Source organism: Mesitornis unicolor, unplaced genomic scaffold (genome assembly GCF_000695765.1).
Source record: "Mesitornis unicolor isolate BGI_N332 unplaced genomic scaffold, ASM69576v1 scaffold9665, whole genome shotgun sequence".
NCBI classification, from domain to species: domain Eukaryota; kingdom Metazoa; phylum Chordata; class Aves; order Mesitornithiformes; family Mesitornithidae; genus Mesitornis; species Mesitornis unicolor.
Window position 1 is genome coordinate 12,572 of NW_010183448.1, and position 19,178 is coordinate 31,749.

Below are 19,178 nucleotides of genomic sequence, written 5' to 3' on the forward strand. Positions count from 1 at the left end.
CAAGACTTCAGAAAACTCCAAACCATTATCCTTTGGAAAGCCAACCCCCATAATCTGTCAAAATTTGGAAGTGAGCTGAAACAATAGTTATTCCTTCTCTGCTCCTTTGTTTCCAGTTGCTTCTTGGTTCAGCTGGCAGGAGCAGAACACAGCAGCCGCTGCACCTTCCTCCAAAGAGGCTGGAGACTTCCTGTTTTTTCTGAAAGCCGCAACAGAAAACAATGCCTGGGCCGTTAGTCCCCAACAGGGTCCCCTGGTTATGAAAACAGCTGCAAGGTGAGCACTGAGCCCATGCTGCAGAGGGAAGGGTTTCCCTGTCACGGTCACGCACAGCCAAGCGGGACCACCCTCTTGCCCAAAGCAAACAGCCAAAGAACATCCCTGAGGCATTTCAGTCTTCTTCATAGAGACACCCTCAGGTATTTCTTCGTAAATAAGCAATTTAAAGACTAGTTCTCAAATGTAAACAAAACAGAACAACCTTCTCTCTACTTTGATAGATCAGACCCATTTATTCAATTTTTATGGCAAATAGGCAGGTTTCCCGGCAATGTAGGTTTTACAGTTACAGGTGAAATGATTTGTAACACAACAGAAGTGGTAAAGTCAACAAATTACAAACTCGACACTGCAAGTTATACACACGTCAACTAGCTATTCCCTTACAAAAAAATCTCAACCTTTCTGTGGCACAGAGTAGTAGTGAACTAGTGAAGGGGGTTTCAAGAAGGTCGTTCTTTTCCCTGCCAGTGTTTTTCCCTAAAAGATACTTTCCAAGGCCATGCAAAGCAGCAAGATGCCTACAAGTACTGCCAGAGATAAACCAATTAGAAAGAAAACCCACTGATAACGAATCTTCATAAATCCCATTAAGCATCGTTATCAGTATAACTTTTCTCTCAGGTCAGATAGCAAAATGGTTTATTGTATTTTCTGTGACATTGGTTGGGTCTTTCCCTCAGTGCCTAGCAGATTACAGTCTGACCTAGACTGTACTGGTCTAGGAGATCTACAAATTCCCTTTATTTTGCTCAGAGAAATGCCATCTCTTTCTGAATTATCCCTAAGGAACAGAGGAAGGACTGGCAGGGAGTCTGCAGTGGTTCCTGCTGCAGAAATCCCGATGAACACCCCATGCCTGGCAGCCTCTCACCAGTCCCATCCCTGGCACTTGGGGACATCCTGCTCCTGCGCCTTGAAGATTTTCATCTCGAAGAACGTCCAGCCTGCCTGAACTCCTCTGCCCTTCAGGGTTGCCTCCCAAGGGACTCTGAAGCCAGGCCCCTAAACTGCCCTTTCAGATGTCCATCCATGAGTCTTCCACCCTAGCAAGGACCCAATGCATTCAGAGGCATTTCCAAACACAAGCCTCTGACCAACTTCCACCACAGAGCTCACCTCACAAACCCAGCTACGACGACAGACTGTCACCCTGTCCCCAGCAAGCAGTCTCAGCAAGGCACAGCACCCATTGCAGGCCTCAGGAGCCCGCCAGGACACCAGCGCTGTGGACTGGTACTGCCCTTTGCACCCACAGCCGCCATTGGCGTGGCCGAGTGCCCACCATCGCCACTCCTCAAGGACTGGTGACCGGGCTCCAGTGGCCAATGGCCTCCTGCACCATGTTGTCATCTTCATGCTGTGAACCCAGGCCACTGGCTGTGGCCTCCACAACTTCAGACACATTGAGAGGCCTTTCACAGCCTGGCTTCCTGCACCACCTCCCTCCCATCTGCATCGGTGTCACCTGCACCTCCTCCTGCAGCACATCTCCTCCTAAAAAGTCTCTTCTGGACACAGCATGGTGGGGGTTCAGCATTTTACTCACCTCAATTGCCCAGGGGCATCCTGGAGCTTCTGCGTGGAGCTGAGGCTGCTCTCTGAGCCCTGCTTAGCCGGTGTGTGATTCTGCTCAGCCACCCCACAGAGATAAATAGAGCGAATTTTGCTCGCCTTCAGTCCACTTAGCAAGGGCCGCATGAGCCCCGAGATGCCTTGAACTATCATGTTACTGCTTTGAGTCGCCTGGGCTGCTGTTTGGTGCAAGGCCAGCTAGATTAAGAGTTTTAAGTACAGCTGAGAGGGAGGAAAAAGACATAAACAAAGAAAAAAAACCTCTAGGACAGCCTCCCTGGGGGTGGAGGGAGGGAGGGGAAGGAGGAGGGAGGGATGGACAGAGGGACTGTGCTTGGATCTTGATGCAGTCCAGCCCATCAGGGCATGGGCAGTGGGTGAAGCATGGCAACACTAGCATCACCTCCACGTACCAGTCCCCAGGCATCGCTCACCTTGTTTTGCCTTACAGACTTCCCTTTTAGGAACCAGACCTAAATCTGGTTTCAGGAGCAGTATTCATTGCGATGTCTAATCGTACCAGTGGTTGCAAGGTAAGGGCTGGAAAAGCATGTTAGTATCATTCATTTCATGCTGATACTCAGTGCTAGTGAAACTTCCGTAGAAAAAAACTCTTCCATTTATTCCCAGAAACACTGTCGCTAGTTCAGTCTACCCTCCTCTCCAGGGTAAATCGACTTGCACCTGGGGACCAAAATGCAACAGCGGACACAGTTTCAGTCCCAGTTTTTGAAGGCTTTGAGAACAGCTCTCATCTCAGGAGCCTGAATTGTCTCCCTACTACCAAATTAACAGTTCACCATTTGGTTAGGGTGTTTGCTTCAATCAAGTTTTTTAATGCAGTAACATGTTGCTAGCTGGTGTAAGCAAAAACCTTTGAAACTGGCTTTAATCAATCTGTGCAGAGGAGAAAAACAACAGTGTGAGACCTGGTTGGAAAATGTTCCCCTCAACCCACACAGACAGAGTGGATTCATGGTTTTGAAAGTAGAATATTTTGGGTCAGAAAGGACCTTTACACTGGAAAATTTTGGCTTTTCACCCCAAAAAGAAAGATTTCCACCCAAAGCTTTCAGGTTGGAGGAGGATGCCTGAGCTTTCTGAGAAAAGCATCAAAGACACTAAGAAGCACAAGTATTTTCCAGAAGTGGGGGGAGGAATCCTATTCTTCAGTCCAATAAAGTTTTAAAGGCAAGTATCCAAGCATTCCAACACACTCCTGACATAGCTTTAGTGGAGAGAAACTCATGGCAATGTATAAATGATGAAAAAAGAATTTTAGTATTTTTTTTCTTAAGGGGAAATTCAGTTTCTGAGATCACCCATCTGCTTCCCTCTGCTCACTTTGCACCTGGCAGAGAGGCACAGAGGAATATTTAATTCAACTCGCTCCTATTTGCCACCTCTTACCCTAGTTAATGCAAAAAATCCACAATTTCAAATCCAACTGTAGAATATCCTTCGAAGGCATCCCTCCCCACCCTTGCCTGTATTGCAGGGGAGGGTTGGCGGTGAGATGAGCTATCTGAGCTGAATGTGGCTCTGCTCAGTGTCCCCACTCTGTGGCCCCTCACTTTTCCAGCTCGTTTGCTCTCTCCCGCAAGCTGCTCTGAATAACTTCAGCCTTCAAACCCAAATTCTTGGGCTGCAGCTCACCTCTGAATTTAAATTCACTCTGTGCAGCCTCTGCAGCTGAGACTCTGCCCCAGTCCTGCCTTCGCTTTTCAGGCACTACAGGGATGCAGTAGGTGCCCCAGTCCTCTCTCTCATTGATTTCCATAGAAAATTTGCCATGAGAGATGTAAGGAAAGGGGCCACAGCACATCCAAACAAAGCATTTTATCTCTCCAGCAAACCTTGAATTGTGAGATGCCCTAGATATATGAGCAGTAGCTCTCACAGCAAGGACATTTGTGTGTTTGCCTGGCACTGACCTCTCTCTTTGCCAGGAACTTGGAGCACAGCAAGGGACAGGTCAATGCCACTCGATGAGACAGCGGCCAATGCAGGGGCAAGTCGGGTCTGGGGGTATCATCCTCAGTCCTACAGGGAGGTGGGAAACAGTGAAGGGGACAACTCTGCTGGGGTAAGAGGGAGTCATGCCCCATATCAAGTTCAAGTACCTTGTTTTATGGTCTTTGAAACACAGAGGAAAGGACAGAAGTAAGACCTCCTCTTCCTTCCTCTCCCCTACTCCATCTAGCAGCAAGCTTAGAAGTAAACACAGCCTTTCCAGAGTAAACCAGTGTTCATTTAGCCCAGGACACAAAACTAAAAAAGGTTTGCAAATAACCACCCCTCCCACAAAAAAAAACCCAAACCAACCAACAACAAAGCAAAACAAACTCTAAGCAAAAATATCCTTGCTTTGAAAAAAAAACAAACCCTTCAAAATATTGCTTTGGAGGTCAGGACAGACACAGCTGGAGTGAATCCTTAGCTCTGTTTCACAAAGGTTTGGCCCCAGGGCACACATCCCCTCCATTTCTCTCTTGCCAGCAGGTGCCACTGCTGTCAGTGCAGGGGCTGTGAAAGGAAGTGGTTTCCTACCTCAAAATACTTTGTCCAATTTCTTCTGCACCACATAAAGGACAATTTTCCCCCTCTACCCGCAGTCTAGGGACTCTCATACAAATGCTCAGAACAGCCATGAGGTGCCATTAACTCCACCTCATCCCATTTCTGCACAAGAAGTGAACAGGTTGAAATGGGCACTGCAGTGATTTAACAAGAAGTTAGGCAGCACTGCCACAGCCCTCCACTGCTAGAAGCACACTCAGACCTTTTGGGTGCTAGATCCAGCTCCTCCGATCAGGTTTTCAGTCCTTTTGTGGGATGGTTCACAAACACACAGGCACATCCAGCACAAGGCAGACCTGCATCGTTCCTTTGGGCAGCAGACACTGTGCAAATGGCTCTGACCAGAAAAGCTTTTCTGTAAACTCTGTGGCTCCCAAGAGAGCCTAGATAGAAGGTTTAAAAACACCACATTAGTCTGCTGCCTCACTGAAAGCAAATGAAAACCATTGTGTAATCCTGTGGTTACTAATATGCACATTAATATAGTTTTAGTAATGCTACAGTTCTGGGGTTGTGAGAGTAGTTCTACTACCATTTGAATCATCATGTATCAACTTTATATATTGGATAAATTCAGGGAGGGAGAAGTGAAGGACCAGAAGGAGAATCAGGAGAGGCAACGTGTCCTGCAGCAGAGCGTGAGAGGGAAGAGGCAGAAATCACACACAAGTCAGAAATCACCACTCCCCCAGATTGACACGCGTTTGCTCCAGTACTGGAGCATTTTATCAGTATTGGACAAAATCCCAGCTGCTCAACGGTGGAAGTCCCAAAGGAAAAGCGTCCAGAGGGGAGGAAAGAACTGAGCAAGCAGCTCAGCAGGTCAGGACAGAGCTGCAGGGACAGCACCATGCCCCAGTACAGAAGTCGTTGCTGTCTGGAGCGAGCAGGCCTGGTCCATGCTCTCCTCCAGGCAGCCTGGGCACGTGAGGGGCACGGAGCAGGAAGTCTGAGCTGAGTTCTGTGAAATGGGCCACCAGCTTCAGCCACAACTCTTCTGCCCTGGAAGAAACACACCATCCTCTGTGCCTTATTTTATGTCCGAAGAAAAAAGGATTCTTGGTTAATCTCCGATGAGCACGTGTAAGGGATGATGGATAAAACACACAGTGAGAGAGAAGGGCTCTTGTCAGAGCTGCACCAGCTCAGTTGTGGCCCAGGGGTAGCCAGAGGCAAGCCCATGCTGTTCCCATGTACAGTCTCAGGGACTGCAGTCAGAGCAGTAGGCACACAGGCCTGGGGATAACCAAGGTTTCCAGATGGTAGCCTTTGTTTTTAACTTGAACAGCAAGCTTGGGGAGAAAGCCGTAAATGTGCTTCAGTTTCTACATCCCACAAACTACCATTCACCCACTCCGACCTTTCTCTGCATGTTCAGCAACATTCTGAGAATCACTACAAACAAAAAGAGCAAGGGCCAAGTTTACACTGGAAGCAAGAGGGCAGTAATGCAACGATCAGAGATGGGCTGACACTAAAACGGGGAAACAAAATGAACCCACAACAGGGCTTCTTGACAGCATCCAGCTCTGGCAGTGCAGCTGCTGGGTGGGTGAAGGCCACTAAGAAGTTACAGTGCCCCAGCCAAGGCCTTCACTTGCAGATGTTTCTCCTTCAGTCAGTCAAGGATGCTCCAGAGATAGATGAGAGGACAGTACTGGTGCACATGGGGTACAGACAACCTTCACCGTAGCCTCCCAGCTCCAGAGCAGTATATTCAACAGCCCCCTGACACTTCAGTCAATCTTCATGATTGAAGATCAACCCTGGCTTATATTTCTTTAAATGATGATGATGCACACCCAGAGGCAATAGCAATCATGGGTGCTTGTAATTTTCCAGCTAGCTCTGCTCACCAGAAAGCTGCATTAAAGATATTAACCCCTGCTCAGAGCAAGGGCATTCTCAACAGAAGTTGGAGGTACAGTCCCTTCCAAGAGCTCCCAATATCTATTTGCAGCCTCAGCACTATACTTTCTATAATTTCTCCCTTATCCTTTCCCCTATACCCACTTCATCCTGTCATCTGTCCTGAGAAAGTCCATCTTAAAGTTACTAGTGACATTCAGAGACCCATCACTTGGCACCAGATGTTCATTTAGGCATTGTTGGGCCACAAGGACCTGCTCCTTTATCCACAAACTGCACTTCAATTTGAGCTGACAGAATAGCAAATCCAGCAGAAGCTGTCTACACAAACTAGAGGTTAAATACAAATTTCTGATTCTAAACTACAAAATACCTTCCAGCAGATGAGAACGATTGGGTGTTGTGAATTTAATTTTTTAAAAACTACATGGTCCTGCACAGAAGCAGCCTTCAGCTGTTAATGCTTTGCACTTCTGTTTCTTCAAAGACAAACTGGAATACGGATTATAACTAACTGGGGAATTACTAAACCCCCTAAATCTCCACAGATACAGGCCAGGGAATGCCACGAAAGCTAGGCCACTCACACAGATTAATCTGGCTGCAAGCACAGGGTCCTCAGAGACTCCAGAAAGCAGAAAGATATTGTCTATCAAGAAGCAAAGGTAATAAAAAGCCACAAGAACCCCTTTTGTGAAAGCAACCTTCACAGACCAGTGCAGCCTTGAAGCAGACATGGCCACAACAAGGGAGCCACCAAGCTGGGTTGAGATCCTTGGTACAGGGTCAGGACAGGGCCAGCAGGACGTTGGGGCAAGCAGCAGCATCAAGGCCCAGCCACCCTCTGCAGCCAAACCTGGCCATGGATACACGTGGACCTGGGCACAGCAGGGCAGGCACTCGCCAGTGGCAGGTTCCAACGGCAGCTCCTTCTCCTCCCTGGACCGGTCCATTTGCAAGCTAAACACAACATAAATTCACACTCACAAGGAAATGTGAATTCCAGTACTAGCTCCAGCCAGACAGCCAGGAGGGCTGTGGAGGGGGAAATGGCCATTACTCAAGCAGTTGCTTCTCAGGACTCGAGATCTCCTTATCCGCGAGCGTGGCGCAAGGTTGACCTCTCAGGAACCGTGTGGCAGTTCTGGTCAGCTTGGAGACATAGCCCTAGGCTCAAGTAACCAGCCAGACACCATCTGCTGAATTTCTCTGAACTTTATTGGCACTTTAGGAAGAACAGGGTATGGATTTTAACAACTCCTCCAAACAGGAAAAAAAAAATGCCTTAATATCAAGGTTCTTTCTGCAGATAAGCACAAGGACCCATGAATTACTCCAAAACCTTAAGGAATTGATGTTTTATTATAATCCAGTAAAAAGACTGGTCAAAAAAAACCCTCAACATAATTTACAGCAACAAAAAAAAAAATAAAACAAGAGAAAATAAGCCAGGCAAACATTTGATAAAGTACTTCCCTCCCCCCACCCCCAAGAGGAGCAGCTATCCAATTAAACTGGAACATGGAGAGGAAGAACAATTCACTGTATTCTAACATAAAAAACGTGTCTACAAACCCCACCGTAATACTGAAAGCTTCTTACATTAGTTTTCTTGCAAAATATCATTTCTTTACACATCAGTATACATTTCCAAGGGAAGGAGGACCATAAACATATCCTCTGTCCCATGACTAATATTTTCTAATTGTGCATAGCTAGAAGTATTGAAATCAAATATCATTAGATACCACTGGAATATAATACTGGTTAAGGAGGAGGCAGGGCTGAAACAACTACAAAGAGTTAGGTGGACTCACTGGCACAAGCCGCTCTATTCCCATGTTGGACCATTTGGAATTAGAACGATTGAAAAAAAACAAACCCTATAAACAGAAGTCATGCCAGCATCATAATACAAGAGCTCAGCAGCGTTGTGTGACCCATCAGAGCAGAAAAGGTTTACTGGTTTGTTGTCTGAACACGTATTCCAGGCACCATACATCAGCTTTTTGGGAAATTGTTAAAGTGTAATAAAAGGCTTTTCTCCCCTCCAAATGCATCAGTAGTTGCCATGGACAGAGCAGGAGTGCTGAGAACCAGCTTTAAAGCACCAAAACAGAAGTGTAAAGGGTGTCTGCTCCCCCAGTAACGAGACTCGCGTAGAGCCAGTGTCAATAACCCTTCAGCACAGAAACACACAACTCAGTTCTGACAAATTGAACTGCAATCTCTAATCTGTGACTTTCAAAGTAGAGGCACGTGGTTCTGGCCAACCAAAAGCTTACCATGTCATGTTCCCCACAGAAGCATGCTGAGTCCTGGGGAGAGGAGGGGGCTCCCACATGACTTATCTGGGTGTTTAGAAGCAATGGGCTAAGCCACGCTCCTAACAGAGGCTGGTTGGTGTTTGTGTGGATCTCCACTTGTATTGCTTCCAAAAAACAAAATAATACAGCACTGGTAAGGTTGCTCCCAGCGGCCCAAGGAATTCTTGGGGAAATACTGCAGTTTATTAACACTATCGTGAACATCTCTTTTTGGCACAGTCCCCCTTTACCTTTTCCACAGAGCAGGGAGCTCCAGCATTCAGGTGTTTTCCTTCTGTCACCATTAGCAGTAACACCACACAAAGGGGGAATCCACAAAACTGGGAAAGTCGTAAGATTTAGGATTATGATGCTAGGCAAGAAAAGGAATCGCACAGGCTAGCCTGATGATTTCCTAGAGGGACAGGCTAATCCAAGGAGGGCAAAGCAAAAGAGGACTCCATGGTAGGTGGAATCCATTTGTAAGAAACCTCTTCTGAAGGTTAACATTTCTTTCTCTGAAGGATCAAGGCAAAATCCAATTCAACCCTGAGCATACGTGGCTGTTTCCTCCCCAGAAACGGCAGGAAGCATTCTGGGTTGCTACAGCACGGATAGCTTGGAAGACAGGAGGTAATGGGTATTACACAACCGGTACAAAGGGGGCTCAGGACCAGTCTCACAACCACTAGGGCACATTTCTAAGAGACAGTGCCTTCTGTTCTCAAAGCTACAAAGGGGCAAAGCATCCTTCTGGGGAAGGAAGAGCACTTGAGCCAGGGGTCTGGCAGAACGCTAGCGAGGATTAAGGCAGCAATTGGACAAATATCTCAGGATCTTCCTCCTTCAAACGCCGCTTGAAGCCAGGAAGACAGATGCAGTCTTGTGCATGACCCAGATACAAGAGTTGGTTTTGGTCCCCAGCTGCTGATCACTTTTTATGATTGCATCTAGTTTAAATTAAAGGCATCTGAGCTAAAGACAGTAGTTCTATACACAGTCATAAGGCACCCTGACTATGTGCTAAAAAGGCCTCTTATGGAAAAACCTGAAATCCTATTCACATGAAATGCACTGGTTCAGCAAGGGAAAATACAGCTACAGGAATTTTTAGTCTTTTACATTTCTACCTACCCCTTTAGGTTTCCACTGGCAAACCCAAAAGGAAGGCAGTGTTCTTTAGCTACCTCTGCCTCACTGGTTACATTTGAGTCAGACAAATGACAGCAAACAAAGCCGTTTACCAGAGACAAAACTTCTGGAAAGCAGGGAAGTCAAGGCTCCAAACCACACTGCAGTGGAAATATTCCAAAGGCCTCCTCATGATTAGGAAATTCAAAGTTCCATCATTAAACAACAAAAGGTACCACCAGCAGGAACGCCACAGAATCTGTTTGGTCTGCTTGTGCTTGAAGGACAAAAGCTTTGGTCTTTTAAAAAGAAAGTCCATATTCTACCTCCAATCCTTCCTAAGCTCCAGCCTCCCCTTCTCAACTACATGATTCAGACCTTGTAATAAGTGAGAAATTCAGACTAAGGCTATTAAGCTTAATACTGAAGCTTGCACAAGTTAGTAGGAAGGCACAGTGTCACACTGTTAGCACTTTACTGTACGTGAAAGTATCTGCTGGCCTCCCCACCCAATGGGAGAGGACAGCAACACTTCAGTAGCAATACAAAACTAAATGCAGTGAGACTTTACCCAAAGCCAAACCATTTCAGATTTGCCCCCATACGTGTTTGCTTTCCCAAGCCACCCCAGGAAGATGTAAATACTTTTCTTTCTTCTGTTGCTTAACTCCAGCATTTGCCCAAAACTTGATAAATAAGACCATGGTCACTCTTCTGTAGTGGTTCCAGCGTAGCATGATTACGAGTGAATGACGGGAGAGGATGGGAAAGAGGGGAGAAGAGAGTGCAGGGCAGCAGGTGCAGGGGAGAGTTTACATGGACTCGAACTCATCAATGCGCTGCTTGGTGTTGCCCTGCCGAATTTGACGGAGGGTCTTGTACTTGTCTCGGCCTAGACGCATATTCTCAGCGTGGATCATATCGTTGGCTGTCTTCTTGGTTTCATCCCGAGCATTTGCCAGCTCTGAGGAAAGAGCCTTTGGAGAAGAAGAAACAGCAATGGGTTAGCACATACCAGAGACTCAAAGCTGGACAAGGAGGTTCCCTGCTGATACTCCTAAAGACTCAATACGGATGGAGACAGGAAACATAAGCCTGAGTGTTTACAGTTCTGGGTAACCTGCTCTAGCTGAGCACAGAAGTGGGACTAGATGATCTTAAGAGGTCCCTTCCAACCTAAACAATTCTGTGATTCTGTGCAAGTTCATATTTTTCCCTAATGTTTAGAGGTAGAAAATATCAGGCAGTCTGTCACCTTATTTATCTTTGGCTAGCACAGTAAGATTGTCTCCACTGTACTTCAGAAGAAGAGTCAAGTGGTGGGATCCCTAAAGACAAAAGGAGCATCTTGCAGAACAGCACTGCTCCCTCCACGCTGAGCCCCTGTGGGCTGCTCTCAGGGTCTGGCAATGCAGCCCAGTCAGACAGGACAGTTACAGACAGCTGCGGGATAGGAACTGGACCAAATCCTCTGAGTCACTGCACCCAGGGCTAGGAGCAGCTGTCAGGTGGCTGGCAAAACTCAGGCCAGCACACCACGTCTGACAGATGCTGCTTTCTGGCTCTGCTTGAAAATACTTCACTGCTTCCAGTGAAATGGAAGTCAAGTGCCAGGAGACAAGATCTGCCTCTCTGCTTGATGGTTAAGCAGCTGTCTGGCAAGATCATGATCACACACGCCTCCTTTTCTTTTTTATAAATACCAGTAAAACCTCCCAGCTGCTATTAATGGCAAGAAGAATAGAAGTAGCACCCACACACACACCCCCTCTGCTGCCAAATTCTTACCTTCAAGTGTTTCTGGACCCGTTCATTCTTCTCTGCTTCAGTGGTGCGCTCCTCCTCACTGCGATCCTTGATGGTGGCCTCTGACCGCAGCTCAGCGCTGGCTTCTGCCGCGTTCTCGTCCTGCTCGTCATCGTGCTCATTCTCCGAGTGCATGGGCTCGGTGACGTGAGGGGTGCTCATAGCAGTCTTCAACTCCTCTTTGGTCTTCTCTAGGTCCTCCTGCACCATCTGTGCCTGCAGTAGGGCACATCACAGTGAGTTAGTCAACATAACCCCTGTTGTGCTGCATGAGACCTCTTGCAGGAGTACACCGAAGCACTACTCAGTGGTTACTACAGAAAACCTCGCACCTCTTGCACACTGAAGTAGTGAGTTCCAAAGCTACTCAGCCACAATAATCTGCAAAATTTCCTGCTGGCAAACACTTTAGAGATTTGAAGAATGGTTATAATTCATGGAAAATGGGCTATCGGCCTAAGTAGTCAAAGTATTTCTCCATGGAGTTAGAATAAGGCACTCATTCCACCAAGAAAAGCAAAGCTGGGTATTTACAACAGCCTCAAACTTGCAGACACTCAGTCTGGTGTGGTATCTCATAAAATTTAGGTCACAACAGAACAAAGAGTAACTCCACAAGAAGTACTGCTGTTTGCTTGGACTCTGCTTTACCTTCTGTTGCCACTCTTGGGCCTCGCTCTCTTTCTTCTGCCTGGCCAGCTCCAGCTGTGTGATCCTGGCTGTGAGTTCTGCCATCTCAGAGGCCTGCAAAAGAAAGGCTTTTGCTGGAGACAACACCAAAGTACTCGCTAAATGAAGCGTTTAGTCCAAGTCCTGAATAAAAACAGTATCTCCAACATCTTTTCGGTAAGAAGAAAGCCTTCCTGTAAACTTCAGACCCACCAATATCTCCATCATGCAAGCCAAAAAAGTTTCGAGTTTTGTTGTATTTTTTTCTGCTTCTCAAAACAGAGGTACAGGACTCAATTCTTTTAATTTAGATCAGGCAAAACAATGAGTGAGCTCGACACTGTTCTCAGCATCACATACAAAAAAGGGAAAAAAAATCACAACAATCCAGATAGACTGTATAAATGAACTTATACCTAAATACAAGTGTACCTGCTTAAGGCTAAAAAATAAGGAAGCAAATTATGCTTCCTCACTATATTCATAGCCTGTTTTGCTTCAAGAGCTTAGATGCCTGCCCTGTCACCATCTTCCCTACCCAATATTCAGCTCACCCACTTACCAGCTGTTCCTGGGTCTTTTGTTGATCGTGGGATGCTTTCAATAGGGCCTCCTTTGCCTCTTCTGCTTCTCTACGTTCCTTAGCCAGTTTCTCTGCTTCCTCCTGAGCTCGTTTTCTCTCCTGCTCCAGCTCCATAGCTCTGCGTGTCTGCTCTTCCAGTTCTGAGAGAGAGATCAAGCATTCGAAGAGAGATCAAGTAATGAATGCCAGTAGAAGAGGAAGGTGCCCTTACACCTATGTTCTGCTGAGGGTTTTCATTCAGAGCAACAGAAAGGAAAGATGCAAGCAACTGCCCCCTTTCCTCTCCTTCACAATGTAACTGGAGCTGGAAAACTAAGAGCCAGGCCTGTTCCAAGCCAGGAGATTACTTGCCCTACGGATTTGTGGGGAAGTACCCATCCCAAAAATGACATCCTGAAAGGCAGAGAAGTGTATAGCATTTGGATTGGGCAACACCACACTGTAACACTGGCCAAGCAATTAGATAGCAATCACACCAGAGTAGCAGCTGGTGGGAGCCCTGCTACACTTTTTGACTCTTGCCTCTACAGATTTGCTGGGATAAAGCTTCCAGCCAGCACACAAACAACGGCAAGACACAGAGAGGCATCCTGGCTGCCACCCATCTTCTTAATGCCAGTCCTATTTCAGTAGCTGTATTTGGAGGGCTTACATTCAGCTTCAGAAGGGTAGACCAAGGACCTAACACTAGGTCAGCACTCAATACTGGAGACCCAAATAGCTCAGAGGTGCTCTGAGACTATGAGGAAATACTGGAGCATTTCCTATTACCTTGCTGAGCTTTCTTGGTTTGCTCCTCAATTTGTTTGAGTCTCTCCATTAGCTCCTCCTTCTCACGTTCAATCTTCTCCTTCTCCTTTTCTGCCAACTCCCTCTTCTTCTTCTCATTCTCCAGCAGGGCCCTGATAAGGGAGAAACCATAATGCAGTTTCACATTAACAACTGCTCCTATTGGAGTGCTTCCTAGTGAAGCCATGAGCACACAAGACATGCACTACAGCGCTCAGCTGATGAGTTTTACTGTAAAGGGGCACATCTGGAGAAGTGCAGAAAGAAAAAGCTCTGCTGGCATTCATCTCAATGACAAGTTCATAATAGCAATATTATAAGGGAAATATCCTTAAATCAAGATCCATATGAGTCCCATCAAATACATGGGCAAATCTTTAAGAAAGTGATGGTGGGTCACATTTGTGGCTAGAGTAATTTCCAACACACTTACATGATCTACTGAAGCAGAAAGCAATTGGCTTTATTTTTGGCTCAGGTAGATTAAGATGCTGCCAGCAATTTATCTAGCAATTATGCTATTGTGCAGTGATCAACCAAGTTTGAGTTACTCAGAACGCTACTGACCTCTCCATCTGTTTCTGATGCTTCTCTTCCCGAGCCTGTGCTTTCATCTGCTGCACCTCAATGGTATCTGGTTTACGTCTGCGCATGTAGAGCTCGTGGTTCCCCATGCAAAGTGCCAAGATTCGTTTGTTAATTCGTAACCGAGGGGCATAGAATACAAAGTCCTTGGGACAACAAAAAGCCAGCATTAGACCTGTTCTTTCAGCATAAGAAGCCCTCTGTGTATGCAACATGCTCCAAGACTCCAAGCTTTGTGGAATTGCTACCCAGCTTTTCTTAACAGCATCCAACTCAGTGGTAGTACATAAGATACTGATCTTTCAGGAATTAATTTCAAGCTGACACACACACACAGGACAGAAGTGCCCAACTTCTTGTTACCGTGTGCTGGGTTTCAGTGCAAAACATCCCCAGCACACAGAGTACATTGCAACTTAACTTCACTGTGTCATTACAAACACCATCAGGGGATATTTTACCAGGCACAATGAAACCATGGCTTCTCCCACTCTCTTCCCACCTAAGTTACTTAATGCAATTGTCTGGCCAGCCACATTAAGTGTAATGTTTCATTTTAAGCCAGAAAGGGTGCTAAACATTATGCCCAATGGATAAATAACTTTGCTCTTGCTAAAAAGGAGCAACAGCAGCAGGGAAATGTTTCCAAGCAGCAGTGCAACAAGAATTACCAGAAGAACAGAAGGTATCAGCTGGCAATTAGCTGAAATTAATAAGCTTTAAAGATGAAACCAATTCTGTTCATTATAAATTTGCAAGGAAAAAGAAAACCCTCCCAGCACACCCTACCAAAGGACCTGAAGCTTCAGGTGAAAAACTGCAAAAGACCTTCCCACGCATTACGAAAGGCTGCAAAGGCAGCACTCACAGTTAACACAGGCACCTCAGATCCCTCCTTGTGTCATCAGAGAATCTGAATGGTCTTAAGAGTCAGAAACCCCAAGCAAAGAACTTCTCCCTGCCACTCACTTGGAACAGTTCAAGGTTATACTGAAGAAATTTCTACCCTCTCAGCCAGAAACAAATCCCAACTATCTGTCCATAGTGCCCTGAACAGATCAGGTAGTAGAGCACTGCTTAAGTCAGCATTGACATCATTGAGAAAAAACAACATGTTATTCAGCTAAGAAGCTGAAAGTTTAATTTGACTGTTGCTTCTTACTGGTGCTTTCTTGTCAATAGGCTTGATAACAAATTTCTTGTCATTGAATGAGATATTTCTGATCTCGCTCCAAGGGAATCCAATTTTTGGTGTTAGCCTGCAGAAATGGAAAGCAAAAGGAAATAAAAATGCCTCAGGTCATTCCAAATTCTTGACTTACAACGTAAAGCTCAAAATTCTATGAAATCTGCCCTCATATTTCAGTATTCATTTGTTGACTGGAATCAGCAAACAAAATCAGTCATGAAGGTGAACTGCAAACAGAAAAAGCAGTTCTACAATCCCACTCTCACCCCCCAGTGGAAAACAGAACTGGAGAACACATGTGGCAGGAAGACCAGGGATACAAGTAAAAGTAGCTTGGTAAGATTTGCCAGTTTCTTGTATTTTTTGGTCCAAAGCAGCATATTTTATGGACCATTGTGTCAGTCTCAAAAACACAGCCAAGAATGGTACAGAAATTGTGGAATTCAGTTAAAAACTTGAATTCCAGAAAATATTAATTTTGAATGCCTTTATGCTGGAAAGGAACTGAAGACGATGATGAGGAGAGGAGGTTTACTACCTGTCGTTCTGCTCATAAATGTTGAGTCCAAGAGCATCTACACCTAGCCAGAGTTCAGAGCCCTTCTTGTTCTTAATGCTGAAGTAGTTCACTCCGTACATTTCCAGATCCTGCGCAATTTTCAGGTACTCCAAGACAGCATCTTCTCTGCAGCATGCAAAAAGAAGAGAGAGATTCCTTTTTGAGTCTGTATCCCATGAGAGCAAGAAGGTGGTGTCATCCTACATAAGCAGAGCAGCCACAAGGTGGAAAAGGTTCCAAGCATCATCCTAGTAAATAATAAACAAACTCTGCAAATTCAGTTTTGTCTTATTAAGAACAGCCAGTTTATGTGGATTAGCAAGGGCAGAGGCATGCGAATCGAGTTACTCTGAGCAGAACAACCTCAGGAATGCTAACTCACGCTGAAGCAAACCACAAAGGTTTGTATGCATTCATACATTACACACCAGCACATAACCACACTACTTCAAATAGATGCTTCACACTGCATCAACTCACCTAATCATTCCTCGATGTTCCTCATGCCAAACCTGGATCCTCTCCTCCCACTGGTCCTTGTTAAGCTTGTGCTGCTCCAGAACTCTAAAAAAAGAGTACAAGGGATGTCTGAGATCAGCCACTGCGTTTATACACAGTCACATCACTCCTGAATAGCACTTCAATAAATACTCCACCGACAGCATAGTTCCCCCACAGAAATATTCCAGGAAATACAGTTTTATTATAAGGAGACACACTGGTCAGTATTCAGACCCTGAGAAATGACAAGTTGAGTTCTGTTGTGCTTTTCCACGTGGCATTACAATTTTTGGGTTTGGAGCTTCTCTCACTACTTCTGATTAGAGTTTCTAATAAAATGTTTCTAATACAAAGTTTTCAAAACAATGTTTAAGATTAAAGCTCTTAAGTAAATGAATACTAATCCCAATCCTTAGAGGCACAAAGCTGTATTTTATATTTTATTCTGAACATTCCAATCAAGACACCGTCTCCTCTCCCCATCCCAAACCCTTTAGGGCAACAAAGGCCTAAGACTACCCAGGTTCACTTACCTCTGTGGGAGCAGTTTGTCACTAGCAAGGTAGCCAGACTTGTGCACCTCTTTGTTGAAGTCTCCGTATTTTGACTGGACGGCATAAGAAGCCAGAAGGACGGCTGTTTCTGGAGGGCAATAAATGTCATCGTTCAGAATTGCCTCCTTCACTTGGAGGAAGAAAAGGCGCTGCGTGATGTCCTGGATCAGCTCTTCTGCCACATCCTCTGGGTAGAACTTGGCACGGAATTTGAAGAGCAGGGGGCTTTCTTTGCGTACGTCCTGTGCTGTTACCTGGAACAGAGTTATTGGATTTTATAGCCTACGTACCAAGCAAAGGGGAGCAGGTTTATGAACAAAAAAGACAAGAATAAAAATTCTCTTTTCCATAGAGAAAAACTTTGCCCCTGCCCTCCATAAGAAGGGGACCCAGGACAAGTGAAAGCTCGGAACAAACATACCTTCTTGTTCAATTTCAGCCACGTGGAGAAGCCCTTGGTGTCCTGATACTGAAGTCCAAAAAACCAGACCTCTCTCAGACCAATTGTCTTGACGACCTGGAAGAAAGTAATGATTAGCAAGAGCCCCAGCCAGATGGGCTGATCTCCCTGGTGGCAGAGAAGGCGTTTGATGTAAGTTCAGACAAACACAAGGACCATCAGTGCCCTGGCATTCTGCCTCTCCTGCTACAGTGCACGTACACAGATGACAGCATCCGAGGGGTGGGAGATGCATTCTTCCCTCTCCATCTCTTTAAGGCTTTCTGCTATTTAAAAATAACAGTTTATAAACACCATCTTCTTCAGCTACTTATAAGCCAACATGTATAGCCAAAATACGATACAACAAGTCTGACAGGTGTAACAGCTGCCAGGAATCAAGAACGCAGCCCCATTTTCAGGTACACCCCTTGCTTATCATCTGAATGTATGAGTCCTGGGCAAGCCATGAACCACCCTGGTTTGTGTTCTACTCCACCGGTAGCTGTGGACAGGCCTTTCATGCAGCTCTTTAATGAGTGGCACCATTAGAGGTACTGCAGCAGGTAAATGGATACACTATCCTTTTAGTCAGGACAAAGAGTCATCACAAAAATTAACTATGTCCCTATGTAAAAGCTCTCCTTAGTCATTACCTTAGCACACCATGGATGCTGTGTAAGAGGTAAGAAGGCTTTACATGCACACTGCAACAAGAGATGAGAGCCTCACGGGGGGGCAAGACTACTGCAGTATGATGCTACTGCTGGCAAAAGGAGGGGGGAAGATTCGGTTCACTAAGCCTGAGCCACAGCTTTGTGCCTTGGCAAGTCTGGGACGTGCCACAGGGTGCAGCAAGTCTGGAAAGAGGAGCTCCCCCACCTCTATCCCACATTTTCCCTGAGGCCCCAGGAGTTGCTCTCGTACCTGCAAACAAGGCACTCACGTGTCACATCTATTACAAGACAAGGAAGGGGCAGAGAGAAGACATTTATCTTCAGGTCTACACTTGTCCCATGTTTTATGATTTCTCCTTAAGTGCCTACTTCCTTTTAAATTACTTCCTTGTCGAATTCTAAGCATGTACACTCTGTTCCCTTCTGGTGAGGTCTCCAGCTTTGGCAAGACACAACACCAAGGACGTAGGTACCCCACAAACACGTTACTTGTTAAGATTCTTCAGGGCTTGGATCAGACTTTTCTGGTCTTACAAAAGCAGTGTTACAGCCCTAATTCCTTTCAGGCCCCAAAAGCAAAGGGACCTTTCAGCAGAGGCATGCAATTAGCAGCACACAGAGACAGAACCTACGCAAGGTCACGTAGTCTATATATACAATCCCACTGGAGTCCGTGAAATTATCCAGCTTGTCCTTGCATGAATACAAACTGGGGAACTGGCCCAAAGCCCTGTAAACACAGGGGAATGCAGGGCAGATAAACCTTCCCTTGTGCACATCACGTAGTAGGATGCACACAGCTAAGGAGGCTTTCAGAGGAGTTTGCTGTATACAGTGAAAGCTCGGGGTCCAAGGAGCGCTGAGGAAAGCTCTATTCTGGGCAGCATTAACATCTCAATGGGAAGGGAGCTCCTCACTCCCCTCTGTCAGCTGCTTTTGACTGGGAACTGCACAGGCTGGGCTGCCAGCAAGGAGCCATCACACTGTGGCCCCGTACAAAAGCGCTGTTATTCCAGCAAAGACTGCACAGCCACAGCAGCGACAACAGACGAGAGAGACAACAACATCCCCCTCCAAGCCGCTGCTG

General features: G+C 46.0%; 2 protein-coding genes across 2 annotated transcripts in view; both read right to left on the minus strand.

Moving 5' to 3' along the window:
• Nucleotides 1–2,007, minus strand: part of LOC104540349 (adrenodoxin-like) — a 4,501-nt gene extending 2,494 nt beyond the window's left edge. The window contains exon 1 of the mRNA XM_010184136.1: nucleotides 1,829–2,007. Coding sequence (XP_010182438.1) covers nucleotides 1,829–2,007 — 179 coding nt within the window. The remainder of the gene's footprint in view (nucleotides 1–1,828) is intronic.
• An 8,227-nt stretch (nucleotides 2,008–10,234) lies between these two features.
• MSN (moesin) overlaps nucleotides 10,235–19,178 on the minus strand; it is a 14,960-nt gene continuing 6,016 nt past the window's right edge. The window contains exons 2-12 of the mRNA XM_010184134.1: nucleotides 17,397–17,492; nucleotides 16,955–17,229; nucleotides 16,401–16,484; nucleotides 15,900–16,046; nucleotides 15,335–15,431; nucleotides 14,155–14,318; nucleotides 13,570–13,700; nucleotides 12,778–12,938; nucleotides 12,198–12,290; nucleotides 11,529–11,762; nucleotides 10,235–10,717 (exon numbers count right to left, since the gene is read on the minus strand). Coding sequence (XP_010182436.1) covers nucleotides 10,553–10,717; nucleotides 11,529–11,762; nucleotides 12,198–12,290; nucleotides 12,778–12,938; nucleotides 13,570–13,700; nucleotides 14,155–14,318; nucleotides 15,335–15,431; nucleotides 15,900–16,046; nucleotides 16,401–16,484; nucleotides 16,955–17,229; nucleotides 17,397–17,492 — 1,647 coding nt within the window. The 3' untranslated portion in view covers nucleotides 10,235–10,552. The remainder of the gene's footprint in view (nucleotides 10,718–11,528; nucleotides 11,763–12,197; nucleotides 12,291–12,777; nucleotides 12,939–13,569; nucleotides 13,701–14,154; nucleotides 14,319–15,334; nucleotides 15,432–15,899; nucleotides 16,047–16,400; nucleotides 16,485–16,954; nucleotides 17,230–17,396; nucleotides 17,493–19,178) is intronic.